At 38.8% G+C, this 22,217-nt stretch overlaps 1 protein-coding gene across 1 annotated transcript in view; it reads right to left on the bottom strand.

Moving 5' to 3' along the window:
- Window positions 1-21,981, bottom strand: part of uggt1 (UDP-glucose glycoprotein glucosyltransferase 1) — a 33,219-nt gene extending 11,238 nt beyond the window's left edge. Inside the window, exons 1-22 of the mRNA XM_067614485.1 lie at window positions 21,841-21,981; window positions 19,514-19,652; window positions 19,060-19,139; window positions 18,602-18,732; window positions 18,372-18,484; window positions 18,095-18,269; window positions 16,812-16,908; window positions 16,639-16,717; window positions 16,287-16,387; window positions 11,782-11,881; window positions 11,595-11,655; window positions 9,276-9,367; window positions 8,579-8,729; window positions 8,009-8,128; window positions 7,831-7,916; window positions 6,036-6,171; window positions 5,768-5,899; window positions 5,159-5,323; window positions 2,946-3,066; window positions 1,777-1,875; window positions 940-1,034; window positions 147-353 (exon numbers count right to left, since the gene is read on the bottom strand). Coding sequence (XP_067470586.1) covers window positions 147-353; window positions 940-1,034; window positions 1,777-1,875; window positions 2,946-3,066; window positions 5,159-5,323; window positions 5,768-5,899; window positions 6,036-6,171; window positions 7,831-7,916; window positions 8,009-8,128; window positions 8,579-8,729; window positions 9,276-9,367; window positions 11,595-11,655; window positions 11,782-11,881; window positions 16,287-16,387; window positions 16,639-16,717; window positions 16,812-16,908; window positions 18,095-18,269; window positions 18,372-18,484; window positions 18,602-18,732; window positions 19,060-19,139; window positions 19,514-19,652; window positions 21,841-21,871 — 2,511 coding nt within the window. The 5' untranslated portion in view covers window positions 21,872-21,981. The remainder of the gene's footprint in view (window positions 1-146; window positions 354-939; window positions 1,035-1,776; window positions 1,876-2,945; window positions 3,067-5,158; window positions 5,324-5,767; window positions 5,900-6,035; window positions 6,172-7,830; window positions 7,917-8,008; window positions 8,129-8,578; window positions 8,730-9,275; window positions 9,368-11,594; window positions 11,656-11,781; window positions 11,882-16,286; window positions 16,388-16,638; window positions 16,718-16,811; window positions 16,909-18,094; window positions 18,270-18,371; window positions 18,485-18,601; window positions 18,733-19,059; window positions 19,140-19,513; window positions 19,653-21,840) is intronic.
- Between the last annotated feature and the right edge of the window lie 236 nt (window positions 21,982-22,217).

The following is a 22,217-nucleotide window of genomic DNA, read 5'->3' as shown; positions in this document are numbered from 1 at the left end:
TGAAGAGAAAATAGATAACTTGTAGGCATTTAATCAAGTAGTATAAATGAGGAGGGGTGAATAGTTGGCTAATCATAGTTTCACTATTAATTTCCTGCAGCAGTAAGAACACCATTACATAAATATGTTCATGATCCTGAACGCACCCCGACAGCGAACTCTCCAATGTCGACTCCCTTCTCCAGGGCTGCAGCCGTTTCTTCTTTAGCCATCTTGGTGATGAAGTTCTTGGCGTTGTTGGCGGATTGCGTCTGCATGGCGGACCAGATCGCCCGCGTCACACGGCTCGTCTCAGCGGACGGATCGGCCGACGGGTTGTTTATCATCCCCAGTCGCACGTTGTTGCTGGTTTTCTGTTGCAGAGTGGGTGAGTGTTAGCGGAGGATTTGTCATTGGTTTGAGGGTAAAATAGCAAAAACTGAACTTCACATCTTGTGAAAAAAAGAAAAAAGGTTATGATTGATCTTTAAAGCACCTGATGTCTTCTACTCAGCCTTCTACTCTGATTAGATGATGTGTTCAAGGCGTTCGTCATGCAATGATATCAACTATACACCTACATTGTAATACTCTCATTTTACAGTTTGAGAGATGTTAGGGCTGTGAGATTTGGTTGAAATCAATAACTCAATATGAATAAGAATATTTTTTCACATCTAAATATCACAGTATGGCGAATCACATATAAAATAATGAAAATTATGATTAATACCTTGAAATATGTTCCACTTTTTTGTGTTACATTGAACAAAACTCTTGTGTGCAACCAAAATGTAAAGGCCTTTTTAAAAAAACACTTTCCCTGAAATCATTCATTTGGAAGACAATATGTTATAAAGCAGTTTGTTCATATCATCATAATATTATTACAGAGGAATTCAGTAAACAACAATACTAAAACAGATGGTACATAGTCACTCAGAGCCATAGTTTTTGTACCATGTGTCTGATGGCGTCATAAAGGAGCTGGCGTCCCGAGGGCTTGTCAAAGTCTCCGACCACCCAGAAGGTCACAGGACGTATGTAGCCGTCATCTAACAACCAAAGAAGAAGAAAGGTTGTACTGAGGTGGTGCAAAAAAGGCAAAGCAGACAGGCAACATTTCCTTCAGAAATTTCCACAGAAAAAAACCTTCCACACTGGGCTGAAGGAAACATAAATACTATAAAAATTCTCAGTTTCAAATCTTGGCTCTGTATCAGAGCCTTTAAAGTTGCTTCATTTCGAAACATCTCATTAAAACCTTTAGCATCTCATTCTCCATGCAGCTACAACAAATAACACTGAATAAACTGTCATGCCCTTGGAGTTTAGTAAGCAGTTATGTTAACACATTTTTTTTAAAGTTCTTGAGACCCAAATACACAATCATCACATGCGTAATTAGTCATTTTGTGTCCTCTGAGAAATGCAGTGCAGATGGAGGAGCGGTGGTGGATTTACAAACACGTCTAAACACCGCCAACGATGTAGTTTACAGGAAAAAGAGCAAGTGAGGAAGGGAGGGAAAAATGTGGAGGAAAAGGGTGATTACCATGCCTGTTGGTGGTGGTCATCCCTGATGCAGGGAAAGTGTTAAAACACATGAATAAGAGGAAGAAGAGGAGGAGGAGGAGGAGGAGGAGGAGAGGACAGAAGGGCAAAGAGGAGAATACAGGAGGAGAGTGTTTAGGCTTGAAGGTGACCAAATTATTATCCAGAAACACTGAGAAACTCCACAAACACTCTCTTACATTCAGTGTTTTGCTTTTTATATGAGCAGCTGCGCGCCGTTACCTTTCTTAGTCATGTAGTTCATGCTGTTGGCCACAGCGGTGCTCTTCTCCTTGGTGTCCAGAGTCGAGAAGCGAGCATAATCATCTACAAAGTGGTTGTCTGCAAATAGAGAGAGAGAGAAAAAAAATGAACTGGGGATCATGCAGCAAAGATGATGTTTTGTAGTCTGCTAAGATGCATATGTGTGAGGGTTGTATCTGTTTATGTCACAAAAACATCTGTATGTGGATTTATGTGGGCTTTGCCTACAGTGGAAGTGGTCAGAATTAGTCTTGATTTTTAAATTTTCTGTTAAATTGTTTTCTGCTGCCATTTATACTCCTCATACATATACGTTCAAGTTTAGCTTCCCACAAAATATAAAGAAAATCCCATTATATTTTAAGCATATACCTAAATTAATAATAAAACACTTTAGCCTTCTTCCTTCTGGTAGGTAGGTATAGACTACCCTCATGCAGAAAGGTCCATTTTAGTAAGAGCTTTGCTCCTGTATTTTGTATAATTCTGTATGTCTTACTTGTTTGTGTTTGTATGCACCTACAGTGGAAAGAAATTTCCTCCTTGAAGACAAATTAACTATCTATCTATCTATCTAAATACAGTAAAAGCTGCATAGGTATTAATAGACCAGGTAGAAATGAATAGTAAACATATAACAGAAGGTCAGTCAGAAATGTGCAATATTGTATTACATTTCTTTAAAACTGGAGGTGGTGTATATAATCGGAGGAGGCTTAGATGAATAAAAGTTGATTTTCCAACTCAAGTTATTGACAGAAACAGGCCATAAAAGCTCAGTGGATCACGCTGAATAACTGAGAGGAGGTCCAGATGAAAATAAAGTTGGTCTGAAGTGTCTATTCTCAAAAATCTTTCAAATGCACTATTGAGACATCAGCCCATTAGTTTCTTTTACTATCTTCAAGGTGCAAGGTCTAAATATCAGATTATGAGGTAAAAATAACACCTGCACAACATCAGTCAAGCTTTATCATGCATCACTGCACCGTGCAACTATTCTGGTAAAAAAAAAAACATATGAGAAGTTATTGAAGATGAACCTCACTCAACGTCTGAATATTGAACTGAAAACCATCTTTTGGATACAGAACATCTGTTCATATCTGAATAATTCATATTTGTTTACACGCCTAATGTGTACTCACTGGTATCAGACAGGTCCAGGTATGTTCTGCTGGTGGACAGCACCCTGGGGTTGATGCGAGGAACAACACTGGGCTGGTTCATGATGAAGTCCACGACGTCGTGATCTGTAGCCAGCTCGCCCTACGGGACACATGAGACTCCAGATGTTAAAGGATATTCTTCAACTGTTCCTGCAGACCCGACAGTGTTGCAGGAAGTACCTGGCTGCACGCTTTTCACCCCCGTAGTCAGTTAAGAAAGCTCTCCCAAGTGTTACAGGCTGATTGTGTATCGACAGGGAAGTATTCCTCCAACAAGTTTGGATTTAACATTATTAAGGAACAGAACAAGAGTTAACAACACTAACTGTACTTAAAAGGCCTCAGAAAATGCTCAGACTGGTTTCAAAGAACCAATGAAAGATTTGGCTCCTCTGAGTACTGGCATGACATAAAACAGGAAAGAACGGCAGATGGCATGCTCACAAAGATCCATCTGAGAAGACAAAAACCCAACCTTAAAGAAAATGTATTCTACAGCTACAAGCCTTGATAATGTAATCAAATGAACTCTGCTCCATAACTCCACTGAAGAAACCAACATTAACTTGTGATGTTATCAGAAAGACGACATGTAGAGATCTCTGGCTCGTTTCTTTTGCATCTTCTTTCAGTTAAATTTTATTTTATAGTAGCTCCAGCGAATTAAACAACAACAAACATGCAAAACTACATGAATGTTTTCATCCTTGGTATCATCACTCTGCCAGCAGAGTCACAGTTTTATTATCAGTGAATATGTAACTAAAGCCTGACTGATAAAACGGCCAGTACAGTGGATTCAGAAAGTTTTCAGACACCTTCACTTTTTGCACATTTTATTCTTCAGATTTCAGTTTTTGATTTTTCATAAATTTGCAGAGAAATTCTAAAAACACATCTTCACTTTTCCATTATTGGTTATTGAGTGTAGATTGATGTGCAAAATTGACAATTTTATCAATTTTAAAATGAAATATACAACACATTAAAGGCTCTGAATACTTTATACATCATTGTTACATCCACTGACTTTCTCCCAGCCTCTTTTTGGTAGAGAGCTGTCTGTGTGTTTCAGGTCTGCCACGCCCCTCTCTGCCTGCTTGGATTGCCCGCACCTGAACTGCGTCTGATCGTCAGTGGAGCTGTATATCAACCCCCCTGAACCAATGCTTCTTCCCATTTTGCCGCTGTGAGACTTTTCTTATCTAATTAGAGTGGGATTTTGTTTGTTGTTTTGGCCTTGGAGACCCCGACGCCTAAGTTGCTTCCTTTTTTTACAATAATACTGTCCTATAAATCAGTCAGTTTATCTGTTAATGATCCTTTTTGTTAATAAATGGTTCTCACTGTTACACTTTGCAATTGTTTTAGCAGCCTTTTCTTTACCATTTTTACAAAGGGTGTTCAGTCACCTAATTATGTTACCTCTTGTGTTCCCCCCCTGATATTAGAGGTTGTAACATTATATATGTATAAATATCGGTTTCAGCATATATGGCAGCCAAGTAACAAGAAATTACAGTAAAGATTTGTCAAGATAATTTAGAAATAGTGTCTCCATAACAAGTTTCAACTGTTGAATGTCCGGCTCACTAATTATCTTAATAACGGTTCTTTGATAACCACATTTAAGGAATTCTTATTCAAAATGTTTGTTTATGCCAAGTGTAAAACAAATATCAGCCGATATATCGTTGTCAGATTTTTTTTAAAACTCTAAAATATAGATATTGGTATCTGCCTCACAAATCAAGAACTGTTAGGACTATGCAGTGTGTACTTTGCCACATTAAATTATATTTATTATATATATATTAACAAGGTGTGCAGTATGTTTTTTCTAGTAAGAGTTATGTGCATATGATCACATCTCTCTGTATTACAGCTTTTGAAATGAATTGAATAATCTTCAAAATGTCGTCTGCACAGACGTACGTGCAGTCAGTAGATATTTTTTACTGTTAACTAATCTGCAATGAAAATTGATTTTGTGCTGAAGATGAATATAAGGCAACAGAACGTTAGCCATCAAATACATGTCTTTATTGACTTTTTTTTTATTACACTAAACTTAATTATGACGACACTATAATGAAATCCTACTTTAGCTCACTGCCCCACTGCTGCTGCCAGAGACTGTATATCAAAGTGTATGTTTGTATGTGTGTGTGTGTGTTTGGGCACTAACTGACCAGGTAGACGGCTCTCTGGTAGAAGGACGTGGTCTCCAGGATCTTTTGCATGGTGACTGTCTCCAGTTCGTCCGGGTCCAGGTGTTCACGCTGGTAAGGAACGCCGTTGTACATGACTACAGGCAACGGACCCACACCCGTCTGCTCATAGTATGCCCGTCCTTCCTGAAAAAAAAAAAAAAAAGACTTATGTAGAGATTTACCTAAATTTCAACATCTCAAAAACATAACTAGAGTAAGAAGACTTGTGTCAAACACAATCAAGTCTCTGCATTAGTTACCAGTAAGTCAGATTAAACATTTGAAAATACTATTACCTCCACAAATCACTGGGCTGGGACCAAATTACTACTTTTTACTCTCATCTAAATATTTAAATTTGTTGATATTTTTCAATAATAGATCCACCTTACTTGACTGTTTTTCATCTACTTTGATTGTTTTACATATTTATCCAATTTGTCAAGCACCTTAAACTGCCAGTGTGTCTGAAATGTGCCACAAATAAAATTGCTTTGTCTTGCTTTGACTTCAGTCTAAAAAAAAAAAACAAGACATTGATTTCATTTGACTGCTAATATCAACAAAAACACGTCATGCCCATCTCACCTTCCTGTTGCTGTCGTAGCTGGAGTCGGCTCCCAGGACGCTGCTGACCTCCACATATGGGAACCTCTTCTCCAGCACCTTCACTACATCCCCAACACTCAGCTTACCACCAATAGGCACGCGGTTAAACATCTAGAGGAAGAGGAAGGGACGAGAAGGAATGTTTTTGGTTTTTTTTATTAGACAACCATCAAATGCTCTTCTCGTTAGGAAAGTTTTAAGAAGAGCCACAGGTCTTCATCACGCTGTTTGTGAAAGGTCGACTCACCGAGATGACGGCTTCAAAAGCGCTCTGGCTGTCCACCTCATCACTGATGTAGTTGTAGGCTCGGACCAACGCCACACCCGCGTCCTGCATACCGTCTATGTCGTCTTCATCCGACACCACGAACACCAACCCGATCCTAAAACACAAACACAGACTACCTAAGTTTCTTGGACAGACTCTTGTATGTATATTGGTCAGTTAAAATGCAGAGTGTGTGCCGTCTGCTTCATCAGTATTCAAACAAACTGACCATCCCAAGATGCCACATGCAGAGAGGTATCAAAGGTCTCCCAAACCTTGCCTGACTAAACTCTTAAATTAAAATGGATTTTAAATAAACACCCCGACTGCACCGCAACGTCTTTTTTTTTTTGGTTTCTGTAGCAACTGGGGAATAATAAAAAATATGATCCCCGCATTCATCAGAAAATACATCTAATATTAAACACATAAAGCTAAAATCCAGGAAGTCTTGCAAGATATTTGAAAAAATAAGGCACTCTGTCTTCAAGAGAAATAATGTAGTAAATTTATTCTTGGAGCATATAGGCAATCAAGCAGACCAACGCGTATCGACTCTAAGTCTTCGTCAGGGTCTGACAAACACATAATCAGTCTGAATTATATACCAGCTGTGGGTGGCATTCCTCCTAACACATAAAGCCTCGTGTTAGGTTACATATTGAATCCTGAAAATACTGAAAATACCCAACAAATACTAATAAACAATAATATTCAAGAAAAAACAAACAAAAAAAAAACAACATACATGTCCATGCCCAAAACATGTGAAACCAACTACACATAGTATAAATAAATTCAATTAATTTCAGTGAAGAAATAATTATGTACAATTAAAACAGGCAAAAAGATTATATAAATATATGTACAAAAGAAGCAATGAGTTGCAGTAAGTGCTTCTGCACCGACAAAGAAAACTGCATGAGACTCAAGAGTAGATAAACAAATCTCAGCTTGACAATTAATTACCTGATCACCAGCAGAATGACCAAATAATTCAAGAAAGTGCTGAGAGTCTCATTACAAATCTAAACCGGCGTGTAAAAGGAATAAATAAATATATCCACATCTCAAGTGAGTGAGTATAAAGACACTATAAATATGGACTGATCATAGTCACTGGACAATAAATGTACATAATGTTTAAATGAAACAATTGCTCATTTAATATTGATAGTTGATTGATATATGATGTTGATATTGATTGATAGTATGCGAAGTTGGTTTCACACGTTTTGGGGCATGGACATGTATTCTTTCTTTCACTGTATTTTCAGGATTTAAATCACATATTGTTATTACACTCTATTGTAGATGTATGTATGTATGCATGTATGAGGCCTATGCTTCTCTTTTAGCGCCCCCTATTGGTTATTTATGAGACCTTATGTGTTAGGAGGAATGCCAACCACAGCTGGTATATAATTCAGACTGATTATGTGTTTGTCAGACCCTGATGAAGACTTAGAGTCGATACGCGTCGGTCTGCTTGATTGCCTATATGCTCCAAGAATAAATTCACTATATTATTTCACCTGAAGACGGAGTGCCTTAGTTTTTTTTTCTCCATGGTTGTCTGCACCACTTAAAGACAAATATCAAACAAATATCTAATATCCTGGATTTTGTTTTTTGTATTTTTAACCTTCTCCACTAAAGAGCACCTGTCATATGAGCCATCAGAGCCATGCAGCGCTTCCTCCTCCTGTTATATACAGAATCTATTTTTTTTTACAAGTAACTAAAATCTCTACACACAGTTCTGCACACAAACCTGAGCGGGATGTTGTTCGAGTAAAACATCTCTGCAACACTCAGGAGCTCAGCAGCGTTCTCCTGGATTGGATCCAGAATCATCACCTGCAAAACACACAACATATATATTGATATTTTTGACAAACATTCAGATATTCGGATTCACGAGGGATTGATTAATCAGGTGGGGGTCGTACCAGATTGTGGAAGTTCTTGCGGATCTGCCTGATGACTCCGGGAAAGGTCGGTCTGAGCAGCTCCTGCACGTTGTAGGGCCACGAGCTGTACCTGTGGTCTGTCTCCAAGTTGTTAATCCACTAAAAATCGAAGAGGATTGAAGAAAGAATGGTTGAAAGGAGGTATAAATAAATGGTGACCTCAGCTGCGAACAAGGCTGCTATTTATTTATTAGTGCACACAAGAAATTATATTCAACTGGTGGGGACTAAAAAAAAAAACAATTACGTAAGCTAGCAAAGTATTATGTGTTTGCAGCAAACTTTAAAAGACATTACCAGTCTGAAAATGTGACCTCATACAACTTAAACGTGACTTCATCACAGACCAGAGCTAAAAACATTTAGAGGCTTGAAAAGCTTTATTGCACATTAAAAATCTTTCCAGGAACAACTCGTCTTTCCATTTAAGAGCAGAAAGAACATTTCCCTGGACATTTGAGAACCATGAATTGATCAACAGCAACATCGCTTTGTTGTTTGTCGAGGAGGCTTTGATTGTGTGTGAACATACAGTACGTGATTTCTTACACTGATGGCGGGGTTGCGGATGTCGACGGCGTAATCGGAGTCAGAGGGCTGGACGTTGAGCTTCAGGATGTCGTGGATGTAGGGCGTCTCGATGTGAAGAGAGCGCATACCCTCCATCACCCTGGCCTCGCTGCGCAGCACTTCAAACACGCTGCAGGTAACAAGGGGGCAGAGGTGAGTCAGAGTGAGAACGTGAGTGTAAAAAATGAGCATGAGTGTTGCAACTGCTAACGGTTGATTGCTTGTAAGAAAGATTTATACCTAGGGCTCATGATTTTCATTTTTTCAAATCAAAAAATGGGGTATTATATGTGTTTATTCTGAATATTACATTTAAAACAAAAAATAAAAAAATCTGGATGCAAATCAGATTTTAAACATATAATTTGAAACCTGTCAAAATTTTCAAATATAAATTGATTATTACTTCTTAAATGTAGTTTCAGGTGATTATACACTAATCAAAACATACTTATGAATATTATATTCAATTTCTCCCAATAGATCCCCCTAAATCTTACACATTTGTCCTTTAAATGTGACTAAAAATATAAATGTTGATTTTATAGGTTGCAAAAGATTGAGATAAAAGATACACAGTTTATTAACTGAATGATAATAACACACACACACGTATATATATGTCTATATATATATATATATGTATATGTATATGACTATGATTGTGTGTGTGTACCTGAAGATGTCTTGTGTGTCCAGATCTATATGCAGCCCGTTGATGAACAGGGCTGAATCCCCAGGCTGCAGCCCGAGAGTTCCTTTGAAAAACTATGGAGAGAGAGAGAGAAGTGTCAACACAACTAAATGTCCTCTTCACATCGAACCCTAAAACTCCTCATTCAACTCCAGCTGAGCAGATCACCACGCTGCGTAGCAGGTAACGTCAAAGCCGGACATTGCGTAGTCAATTAGATTGTAAAACTGGAGGCAACAGTCAACACAAAGCCGTAACAAAGCACGTCGAAAGCTCCAAACGAGCAGTGACAGCTCTGTTTTTCAGTCTGTTTAGAGCAATCAAACTCCAAACTAAACAAATCTAATTATCAGAGAAAGGGTGTAGATGTGTGTGTGTGTGTGTGTGTGTGTGTCTAGCCTGTGAGTGTTTGTGCGAGTCTGAACAGGCAAAAGGAAAGCTCAAAGTCGTTCTGGCGCAGTCAAATCTCATTACAGAAAGACAAAGACATCAGATTAATCATACTCCAGACACTGCAATTACAACTAGACATGATTAACACAAATACTGTTCATCCCACTTAAACAGTGTGTGTGTGAGAGAGAGAGGGAGAGAGAATGTCTGCGTGCAAGTTCATGTGTCCAAACTACTTCAATCAATAATCATTTCTCGCTGCAGGACTCACTGCGCCTGCCGAATGAATCACTGATTCAGTAATTAGGACGTTTGCCGTTCGCCCCCTTCACCCATCCAAACTCCTGTCTGCACACCAAGATAATGCGAGCGTGAGGGAGGAGGAGTGGAACAAACAAAAAAAAAAAATTTGACAAGAAAAAGGGGTGATTACCTATTCCATTAGCAGGGCAAAGCCAAACACATTGTCAGAAACTGAATTCTTTTCAAATCAGATGTTGTTTACAATTTATCACATAATAAAAAGGTGAGAGAAACAAAAAGAAAAACAGGAAGCGCAGTTCTCATTTTGAGATATTTCCCTGAAGACGGCTAAGAGGCTGCGGCGTTGTGGTGGCTGTATGCAATAATGCTTTCTCTTTCTCTTTATTTTCCTCCTTTATTGGATTAGATCGGCAAACAGCTAAACCTAAATTATCCCTGACCACAGCACGACACAGTCAGCAGGAAGGGAGAACGGCAAGACAGAGGAATGAAAGAGGATGAAGAAGTCAAGCAGCAGTGATGAAGAAAACTTGTCAACTACTATTTTTGAGACCAATAGTGAGATATGAAGAAAATTAATTTTCAAAATAATTATCTGCTAATATTATACATGTTGATATTTGTTTTTTTAAACTAACACACACAGTGACAGAACAAAAATCTCTGCACTGAAACATGATATTTTGATATTGTAAATAAATCTTTAATATCAAATATGACAGTAATAGGACTTCCTGGTGGTTTGGGGATTTAACCATGTATTCAAAATGTCCCCCAGTTTGAGTCTGGCCAGGGACATTCGTCACATGTCATCACCCCACCTCTCTCTCCTCATTTCCTGTCAGCTGTCACTATATAATATGTAGAAAATGCCCTGAAAAAATACTTTAATATAAAACAGCAGTAACAGAAAATAAGGATAAATCAATCTGAACAATAAACCTTACTGGAAATTTAATTATAACCAGTAACAATAGATAAAAAACAATAATATACTGAATATGAAAAATGATCAAATTTACATAAAAATGCATTTGTGTACTGCAGTTTCTTTCTGTATATCTACCAACATTAACACAAACACAATATTTCTTTGTTAAGCCAACTGGTGCCCGATATCATCAACGAACAAATCTATCAGTCAGGCTCTAGTGATTAGGCCTTAAAGGATAAGGTCGGCAATATTATACTTTTTTTTGTCATTGTCAATAAATCCCAAAAAAAGAACAAAACCAACACTGAATTGATTCTACTTATTGATATCATCTGTGCGTTAAAGCCTGAAATATGTCTTTCCTCTGTGCTGTAGAGCTCCACTGTTGTCCAGAAAATGTATTCATTACAATGAACATTGGAGCACTGGAAAATATTTTGAGTCAATCCCACAGACACTGTCATGGTGCTTTAAATACCCACTAGCGGGCAAAATGTGTATAAATGCACTATTTACTCTGGTTTAAGTAATGTTTGATAAAAAAAACAGTGCCCAGCTGTTTTAGGAAATTACTTTTTTAAAAATTAAACAATATATCTGTGAACGGTGTTTAAACAAACAGATGGGCCACAAAGAAGGCAGAGAAGCTGGAAAGAGCCGAGACGGACAAGATGAATAAATAATAGATGAACGGACAAACAAACTCGTACCTTCTGGTTCTCTGCGATCTCTTTTTGGATTTCGGAGTTGACCACTGTTTTTGTGATGGATCTATGAGAGAAAAAGGGAAAACTGGACTGTAAAACTGCAGACTAGTCAATATCTAGTGTAAACGTCTTACGTATTGTGGCTACTTTAGGTGTGTGTGTGTGTTTGTGTGTGTGTTTCGTTCTATACCTGGCTTTGGTGGGAAAGTTCTGACTGAGGTCTTTCATAACGTTGAGGGCATCAACTGCAGGAGCAGCGAGGATGCGAGCGGCTGTCTGGAAACTGAGATCTATAACAGAAGAGGTTGGTGATTAGGTAGGCAAACAAATGGGAAAGAGATGGTGGACAACATGAGAAGAGGGCAACAGGAAACACAAGAGGGTACAGAGAAAGAGAAACACAAAGAGAGAAAGTTTCAATAAAATACAAATTACGAAAGGTATGAAACATTGCCAGAGTGTGCTGTGTATGAACTCAACATGAATGAGGGCTAAAAGGTGCAACTTCCTGGAATATAAAGTCCTTTGTTCCTTCAGTAATGATCATATTGAAGATATCAAATTCCTCTTGCTGAGAGGGGATGAAAAGATTGATACCTCTCTCATAACAGCAACCAGCTAACTTAGCTTAGTAAGAACTAGCGCCACACATATTCCCCATAAAACGGCAATTTGTTGTTTTTACACTTAAAAAGACCAGTGTGTAAGATTTAGTGTCTTCTAGCTGTGAGGTTGCAGATTGCAACCAACTGAATATTACTCTCCTCCCACTCCTCTTCCAAGTGTGTAGGAGAACCTACAGTGGCCGCGAAACTCTGTGGAAGAGGACCTGCTACCTATGTATATATAAAGGGCTCATTCTAAGGTAATGAAAGCACAATTCTTATTTTCATGGGATTATACACCAATTAAAACACACTTATGAATATTATATTCCATTTCTGCCAAGTTTGTTCCATTAGATGCCTCTGAATTCTACACACTGGTCCTTTAAACCTCCATTAACTGATTTTTTTGGCCACTTGGGGGCAGCAGAAACAAGTTATGAACACAATACTGTCATAGCCTTACCTTTAAAGTTGATATGCTGAACTTGTTAGCAGACAGTTACTTATGTACACATCCAGCAGTTAAGGGGCAACATTATCATTCATTTGGAGTCTTGTTTCTATCCACTGTAAGTCCAATATTTACTCTCTTTTAGCTCTATTTTTTCTTTCTACCAACTCCTGAGGGAAATATCTGGCTCTTTAGCTGCTAAATACTCCACTATGTTCACCAGCTAGACACTAACTGTGTCTGTTTGCCGTTTGGTGCTTAGCAGGTAGTGTACAGTGAGCTTTTTCTGTGGAAAGAGCTCTCTGCTGTGGCTGAAGACAATGCTGTGAGAGCACTGAGTGAACCAAAGCAGTAAAGTTGCAGCCCGGCAGCTAAACAATGAGCAATATAAAGCTAAAGCTTGTAAAGCCGAGATGAGCTGCAGAGTCAGGTGATGTCTCTGAGGGTCTGTCACCATGAGAGCATTGTTATATTAAAAAATATTGATTAAAGCCGCTTCATGTGTTTCTACAGATTAAACAAACAAGATACAATGTGTTAATAAGTGAGCTTTAGCAGTGCTGGTAGGTGGTGTTACCTCTAGACAGAGGTTAGCTGTTTCCAGTCTTTGAGCTAAGCTAACTGAGCCAGCTGCTGGCTGTAACTTGATATTTATTGCACGTACATGAGAGTGTGGTATCAATCTCCTCATCTAACTCTCAGCAGGAAAGCATATTTCCCAAAATATCAAACCTTTCCTTTCAGATAATTGATGTATTAATTAGCAAATAATTTCATGTCATAATGCTTGTTTTAAGGCATTAATTAGTACTATTTATAAGCATTGAAAGCTAACACAGCTTCTATTATGCATTATGTCTACACACAGGTAGAGGAAAAACAAGCATATGTGTATGTAGAGATGTGTAGAGACGATGCAAGGGCATCTAAAGCTTTAGCATGCAAGGAGAAGAAGAGTGTAGCAAGGATTATTTCAGTGCAGTGAGCATCTCTGTAATGGTGTTGTAGCCTGTGTGATTATTAGCCCCCGGAGGTCTCCCTCTCTTTGTAAACAGGCTGAGCTAATGAGCCCCACTGGGGTAGAAGATAAAGACAGACGCCCAAATGACAGTCTGAGTGTCGAGCTCAAGCGACTCTCACATTCCCTCACATCCTTTATTCACCACAATCAAAGCAGCCTCATGCTCGCATCCTGATCACACCTAATGACAGAAATAACACTCTTTAATCCAAGTGTTTAATAAAAACCCATATAAATCAGGAAAAGTTACAAAGAATAGGTGGACAAAATCCAAAAGCGCATGCAATTACGTCTGCGAAAGAGTGTTCAAGTTCGTAACTCAATAGATGATGTAATCCTAATCAATAGTGCTTTTTATGTTGCAGCAGACAATGCTCTCATAGCTTCACAATGTTATTATGGCTCAAATGTATCAAGAGAATACTGATAGACCAAAGTCATTGATTACAGAAGTAGACAGATACATTTTCAGCTGCAGGTCTGATTCACTGGTGGAATGATCTCACTGTTAAAGCAACGGAAACCAATAGTAATTCCCTTTTATTTATTTATGATCAATGCATACGTAGAATAAATGAGATGAATGAAACGATGGCAACAACAGTAAGTTTGCGATAGGGATGCAAATTGTCTCATTGAAATGAGTTAACTTTCAATGCTATCAGTGTGATGCAAATGTTTATAATAAAAGGGAAATCGAAAACATACAGTTAAGTCTTGCAGTGCAGTTTTCATCAGCCCAAGTTACATTTATATCAGAGGGAATTTAAAATTTTGCCTTTAGATCTCCATCAATAAGATCACGCTTTTGGTCTTTTTAGTTTAGTTTCCTGGTCAGTTAATAACCCTTTTTACAGTTTTCCCCCTTTTCCTTTAAATAGCTTTAAAGAGGATGTATCATGCACATTCCCAGGTCTATATTCATAATCTGGGGCTTTACTGGTATATCTTTGCAGTTACAGTTCAAATAATTCCTTATTTATCTTATACTAGCTCTTTAAGCAGCCTCTGTCTGAAACAGGCCGTTTTAGCTCCTGTCTCTTTAAGGCCCCCCTCCCGATTAGCCTGCTCTGTTCTGATTGGTCAGCTTCCTGAAGCTGCCCCTCTGCCATATCTGGAGGCTATGTAAACAAACAGTAACAAACAAACATTTCACTTCTTTTTCTTGTTCTTTACTTGAAATAGAAACTTCTCAAATATATCCGTACATGTTCGAGCCCAAATCCGATCCAAATTATTCAAGTGGAAAACAGCAACAACCTTAGCAACAAAGGCTACGGAAAAGACGGCCGTGACGTCATCACGAGGAGGAAGTAGAGGTAACTTTGCAAATGAAACATTCAGAGCAGGCTGAAGCGGACCAATCGGCATCCTATGAGGATTCTCGTGTAATCTCGTGATCTCACGAATCCAGCTGCCTCGCAAGGTAAAACGGAGATAGACAGATGGTTAATCCAATCACTTGCCAAGTATTTTCTGGGAGCGCCTGCCCTTTTCTAAAACAGTTTCCAAGGACGACTTCTCAGATGGTTCTGTGTAACAAACCATCTGACGCCTCAGGTTATAAAAGCTCTGCACACACACAGAAGTAATATCAGCTAAATGTTCTTAAAATATTAAAAGCAAAAATACTCCTGCAGAGCAACGGGCCCAATGAGTGTCACATTGTATATAACTGGATTATTAATACTGTTACATTGAAATGTATGTACACTTTTATTGTTGTAGATTGTCAAGGTGGAGCCAACTTTAAAATAAAGTGGATGTGTGGATATTTGGCAGCAATGTTTATATTGAGTTAGGTTTCAAGGGTTTTAAGAAAGGTATCTCTAACTAAGTAACTTTATATATATAACATCTTTCGAGAGCAGAGACGTCACAGAGTGCTTCAGAGAAGAAATAAAGCATACATACAGACATAAATCACAATAAAAAACAATATTAAATAGAAAAATTAAACAAAGACAGGTCTAAACAAATGGGTTTTGAGCTTCTTTTTAAAAAGGTGTCCACAGAGTCCACAGACCTCCTTAAGTTTTAAGCCTAGATCGAGGAGCAACCAGCAAACCCTGATCAGAGGACCTTAGAGGACCTTCCAAAACATATAACCAGATGTTTATAAAATTGTACAGTACAGATGGGCCACTTTGGGTCACGAAACAATTGATTATACTTTGATGGGGATGAAGATCTGGGATTTCTGCCATTAGACAATTATCATTTGTCAGCTGTAGTTATGAAACTAATGGATGCAGACCTCCGAGCAAATCCTGAGGGTATATTTACAGGATCGTAAAATCGATTCCCTCAAACTTGAAGTGACAGAAATAATGCCTGCAGTTGTTAACTGCGAGCCGAGGAAGTGTTTAGCTTTGGTGCATGGTCATAGTTTATTTTTGTTGGCTCTGTCATTGTGTTGGCTCTGTCGGTATTACATATGTGTTCCACTCGACTGTCAACAGACTGTTAAGTACAATAATTTAGAAGTGATGTAGCCAACGGGCAGAAACACATGCTATCAACAAATCCAATCATGCTACAGTAGGAAGCAGAAAAATGAAAAGAAAATTTGCTAACTGCTGAAAGAGGAGAATATAATTTGGGAAGAGACCCACCTTGCATTTGCCAGACTTTAAGAGGCGCCATTTCATTGGTGCTTTCTACTAAATGCTTCCTCAACTCTTTTAACTGCTCTTTCACCTCTGGGTAGAGGGTCCTGGAGAGAGAAAGACAGACAAAACAAAGAGTAAGTGCATCTGCTAAATGCCTAAATTTCTAATACAGAGATAGAAGTCAGATTCACAGATGAATCTATTTTCAGGTTAGTTTATCAGAGAGGTTTATGGTCGGTGCTTTGAGGGAGGAAACTGCAGAGGAAAAAACACTTGGCTCGTGTGAGCGTGGTGCAGTACCTGGAGGTAATCCAAGCTCTGAATTTTTATCATGGGCTGACACAGAGTCACTCACTTCAGTTTGCCAAAAAGGAATCCCTGGACCTCGTCCACTGGATCATTCTCTCCGATCACTGTAGCGTTCACCTCCGCCCCTGAAACCACAATCAATTACCTCGTTATTCACATCAGGACTCCTCTGGGATTACGCCATGCGTGTATCGACAGTGTGTATTCCTGTGTGTGCACCTTGGACTTGTGTGTCATCCTTTGCCTTGTACTCCTGGCTTTTGATGGCCAGCTCCACTCCGTACCCAGACAGATGGACTTTCTTTCCGCTTGGATTCTGGAGGGGGGGGGGGGATTGGGGGAGGCATTATAAAAAAGGTGATGGGCAGAAGTTAGTGGTCCCTATCACGAATGTGTCGGATCTCTTGATGAGTCTTGACATGCCACTTGAGGATGTCTTCAGCGAGGGCCTAAATGCATTCAACGAGGAACTGGCAGTAGCAGTTAAGACAGTCATTTCGTTGCAGCTGCACTGATTGCAAATTTCACATTGCTTCCAATCCATACACAACTAAGTACACTGAAAAAATGTTGCCCAAGTGGCTTCTGTAGTTGTAAAAGCCTGTTAACTTCTTTTTCTTCATCTCTGTTGAGTAAACACAATCACTCTTGCAGCATAAAAAACGATAAACACGTTCATGCTGACTTTTTTTTTCTTGACAGCTTCCAAGTACAGACAACCAGCTGTTGCTTGCTAAGTGCCGGAGACATTAACTGTCCTCTGATTGGCCTCTGAGCTTTGAAGTAAAAAAAAAAAAGTTACAACCTCTTCAGTGTGCAGGACTTCCTGCCTAACAAGACAGATGGTGAGAATAATTTAGCATAATTACAGGGAAAACTTATCAGCTATATTTGCATGTGAGGGAAGAAGCAATTCGACCTCAACTTGACATGGTAAATTGGAGGAGCACTTTTCATCCCAGGTGTAAATGAGAAGCTCAATTAAACTGCAGAGTTTTTTTTTTTTAAAAGATAAGGATATGTGAAAACACAAGTGCTTTTAAATCATCATCTTACCTTGTGTTCACTAACAGCTACATACAATATATTCACACATAGGAGTTAACAATCTCTACTTAAGGGCCACTATGATAGCAGTTGTGGAGGGAGAGGACAGTGTTCACTTTTTTTTTGGCTTTTTAAGAGAAACTAACTTAATTGACAAATTAATCAATTTTAATACATTTACCACTTGCATGCATGTGTATCAATGTATTATATATTCAATATGTGAGCAAACTCCATCCTCTGATGAAGATCATGAGACATAGCTGTAAGCTCAGGCAAAAGTGAACCTAACTATTCAATATATATCGTAAATATACTGTAAATATGATATGTATAGTCTACATTATACCTACTATCTAGTAAAACTGTGACTCATTCTGAACTGTGAACTGTTTTTGTATTCATCATTCATACATACAGTTAATCTTATTCTTGGGAATGTGAGAAACACCTACAGCCAGGTAATGACGGAGCACGTAAGTCACCAGGCCTTCGTTGACTTTGGGTAATATGACTTGGTGAAGCCTCTGGAAATCTGGTTTTCCTAACTCGCCGTACAGAATGACAACAGGAGCGTCTGGATTTGATCCTGGGTATTTGTGATCACCTTTGAAAAGGTATGGCTTCGGCCTGAAAGAGAGAGACAAGTCAATCATGAGGACCAGTCTTTACTCTAATTAGTCTAATGATTCATATTGTCATCCTGTCTCACTTCTTTCTCTCTTTAGTTACCTCTGCGGTGCTGTTTTCAGCAGTGCTGCTAAACTTTCTGTATCACACGTCTTCTCTCCATGGACGCTAACAAAGGCTGAGCAGCCAGAGGGAGGAGGCTCATTGGACGCTATCTAAAAAGATGAAGAACAACAGGATCGTCACACACAAAAACACATACAGAGGAATATGAGCCCCCCTAACCCACATACACACACACACACACAAACTCATGTCATCTACACTGGTACCTGTTGGAAGGAGTGTACTGTCGCAGAGTAGGCTCTCAGGGAGAGGGCGAACTTCAGCATGTTCACCTGGACGGAGCTGAGCAAGGCACCGGCTTTCTTCACGATCAGGTCATAGTAGGCCTGATCTGTGTCTGCACAAGTCAAGAAGCAAACACAGACATAAGAAAAGTTCTTTAACATGTTTTCTCTCTATTTAGCTGTTAAAAACTGCTTCTTTAACTCTGTCACAGGAGTTATGCTTTAACTGCTTTAACACAGGCACATGAACAGAACAAAAAAAATACAGTTTGCAGCTCTATTCTATCATGTTGCTGCTTGCATAAGTGTTTGGACAAAACACTGACACTGCAAATGCTGCCAAGAGGCTTGCATGCACATCATAAATTCAGTTGCTCATAGCACAGAGACTAAAAGTGAAAACTGGTCTACTGCTGCTGGCTGCAGAAGCTTCACCCTACCATCATGCTCTCCTTCTATGTTCTGATTGGCCTCCACAAAGTCCCAGAACTTCTCCTGGCTCTCCTCTGCCAGGAACTCACTGAGGAAGGAGATGATGAAGGTGGCAATGGTAGAGAAGGACAGAAGAGAAAGACTATGTCAACTCAAAGTGTAAATGCTTAAATCCTTATTACATAACAGTTAAAAGGCTGTTGAATAATTAATAAACTTGAAAAAAAAAAGAGAATTTCTGTAGAAAAGTCAGAGCTCAGGGTCGACAGTACAGCATTTGAAGCCTTTATGTATTCAGTGTCTTGCTCAAGGACAGACAGAAGTTTAAACTCACTTAGAGGACAGTCTCAGTAATGACCCAACCAGCCTTCAGGACACTGATTTACCTGTTATCTGCTACCGAAATGTAATGTCTTATGTAACGCGGCCAAAAGGCTGCAACTGTTCGGAGCTGTGTTGTACCTGGCCTCGAGCAGCAGAGGAGTGTCAGTCCATTTGGTTGTGAGTGTGGTAGTGACGGCTTTGGAGTCCGCACCCCCCGACACTGTAGAGAGCAGCGACAGCAGCAGGACCCATAGAAGCCACATCCTCAAGCCTACACCTGATAGACAGATCGAAAGTAAAATTATGTGCAAATGAGATGAATAATAATTGTGGGTATGACAAAAAAAAAAAATCAGAGAAGGAAAGTGTGTTACAAAGACAGAAAGGAGAGTGCAATCTCAGTTTGCATCATGGGTGACACATCTTAAAATACAGGTGTGAATACATCCAAAGCTGAGGGAATACATGGATCCAATAAGCCAATCCGCAAGTAAGTGTGAACCCCAGTGAGAGATCATTATTCACTTTTTTTTTTAGCATACTGAATATTATCATTCAACACATTTCTGTAGTCATAATTAACAATTCTAGGCAGGTGGTCGGTAAAAATGAACAAAATGAGAAAGTTTTTGCTTTGTACATTCAAGGAGTTAGGCCTATATGATCAGTTATATAATCATCATTTTATGTGTAATCAATTAATCATGAAAATAACTGGCAGATTGATCAATAATAAAAATAATCGTTAGCTGCAGCCCTAAATTCATATTTCAAGTTCTTGGACATTGTTGCACTTTATTTTAGTGTAAATTCATTTTTGAAGTGTTAGGTCTGGGCCAACCTTTGCATCTGATCACAGGAGAGACTTTTGAAATCTTTTATGATGCAAGGTATGAAGCGCAATCCATCTTAGCTGAATCTAGACAAGACTAGACTGCCGCTGCTTAGCCTCAGGGCCACAGATTCCCATGTTGACTATGTGTGTGTGTGTGTACAGATTTTGGTAATTTGATTAATTACAAATTTGTTAGGAATTTAACACCACCTAAGCACGATATCAACAAAGGCAGGTTCTGAATTATTTCATAATGCCATCCCCAATATTAAACTCTCCAATATTTCACAAACATGCAAAGATTAAAGATGAGTTCTTTGTTTTTTCTTCTTTCCTTCCAAATCTGTCCTCTCAAGACCCCTCAGATTTATCTCATGACCCTCACAAAGCAGTTCAAACTAGCTCCAACAATAAAATGCTGCTTCTGCATTGACTCATCAATATTAACTATGCACTTTGTTGTGTAATCAGCCCGTTTTCCTGCAAAATTAGTACTTTTACTTCACTTTAAGTACTTTTACTTAAGTAGAATTTTAAATGCAGGATTTTTACTTGTAGTGAAGTATTTTTACATTGCTGTATCGGTACTTTTACTTAAGTAAAGGATCTGAGTACTTCTTCCACCACTGGCCCTGTGTCTAAATCATGTTTGAAGACCCTTATGGTTTTCGTTTAAACTGAGTGTGAGTGAGTTCAGAGAGAAAGAGAGCCAGAATAATAAAGAGGTAAGTCCTTAGAGACCTGTCCTTAGAGGTAAGGACAGGTCTGAAGCTTATATGAGGCTTCAGCAGTCTGTCATATCAAGTGGATATCTGCCACATTTACAGTCTTTCTAGCATAAAATCCCCAACTTTGTGTTTCCCTGTTGAGCTGCAGTGGAAAAACAGTAACAAAACGGGGAACTTTTGCACAAAAAAGACTGTAACGTTGAAAGTTATCTACTTGATTTGACTCATTTGGATGGCTGAAGCTTCAAATTAGCTTCAGATAAACTTTTAAATACATTTTTGCTCAGATGAAGCTTTGTTGTGGATTTTGTCCCCCATCACTTACAATGAAAGTGCATTATGAAGGGATCTTCTAATGTGAAAAGGAGGAATGATTACTGCAAGAAGACAACTATTTTCATGTTCTTGTGGACACCAGACTGTTGTTTGAAGACAGACTTGAAAAACAGTGATCCCATCCTTTATCACCATATTATAGATAGTTACAGGATTTCACTAGTAAACAAAAAGCTCTGTGATTTCTGTCCAATAGGAAAGTTCAGCGTGGATCCTCCGACCAATGAGCGCTCAGTTTGGACATCCGGACTGTATTAAAGACAATTATAAGCATAATCTTACTGCTAATCTGTAAAAACCGTATTATACATTACATTATTAGTGGTCTAAACTACTGTAATATATGTTACAGTTACATCCGGAACCCGTCATCAGTCTGTTAACTGACGGCGAGCTGATGCTACAGTAGCTAGCTCAGTGAACTAGCATTAAAACGACTTAATTTTACATGTTTCGACTTACTCACAGTGCGCTAAAGATGCAGAATCTAAAATAACACTAATAACCAGCAGTGCATACAGTCGGTTGTGGTTTCATCACATAAAAAATGAATGATATATTCTCACCGGAGCCGGCTCCGGAGCTTCCTGCATTCATGATCCGCTGGGAGTGGGTGGGTCCTGTCAGTCAAAGTAGGTTACCGCAAATGTTGCCTGTTCAAAATTACTCAAAATCCCTCCGTGAAATAAAAACGTGACGTGAACACAAAATATCTAATTTCTCTCTGAAAGATAATTAGAAATTGAAGTGTGGGGAAACTGAACCTGATATAGCAATTATCTTTGCTGCCTAACCCCTTCCTCCCAAACTAAAAACACACAATTAAACTTATATATTACAGACTGACACCTGTGGGGGGAAAAAAACAAAAACGAAACATAACAATCCTACCACAGATCATATACTGAAAAGGAATACATTTTTTGGCAATGTTTTTGCACAA

The sequence above is a fragment of the Thunnus thynnus genome, chromosome 16 (assembly GCF_963924715.1).
Source record: "Thunnus thynnus chromosome 16, fThuThy2.1, whole genome shotgun sequence".
Lineage (NCBI taxonomy): Eukaryota > Metazoa > Chordata > Actinopteri > Scombriformes > Scombridae > Thunnus > Thunnus thynnus.
The sequence above is the reverse complement of the archived record's forward strand: the minus strand, read 5'-3'. Positions and strand labels throughout refer to the sequence as shown.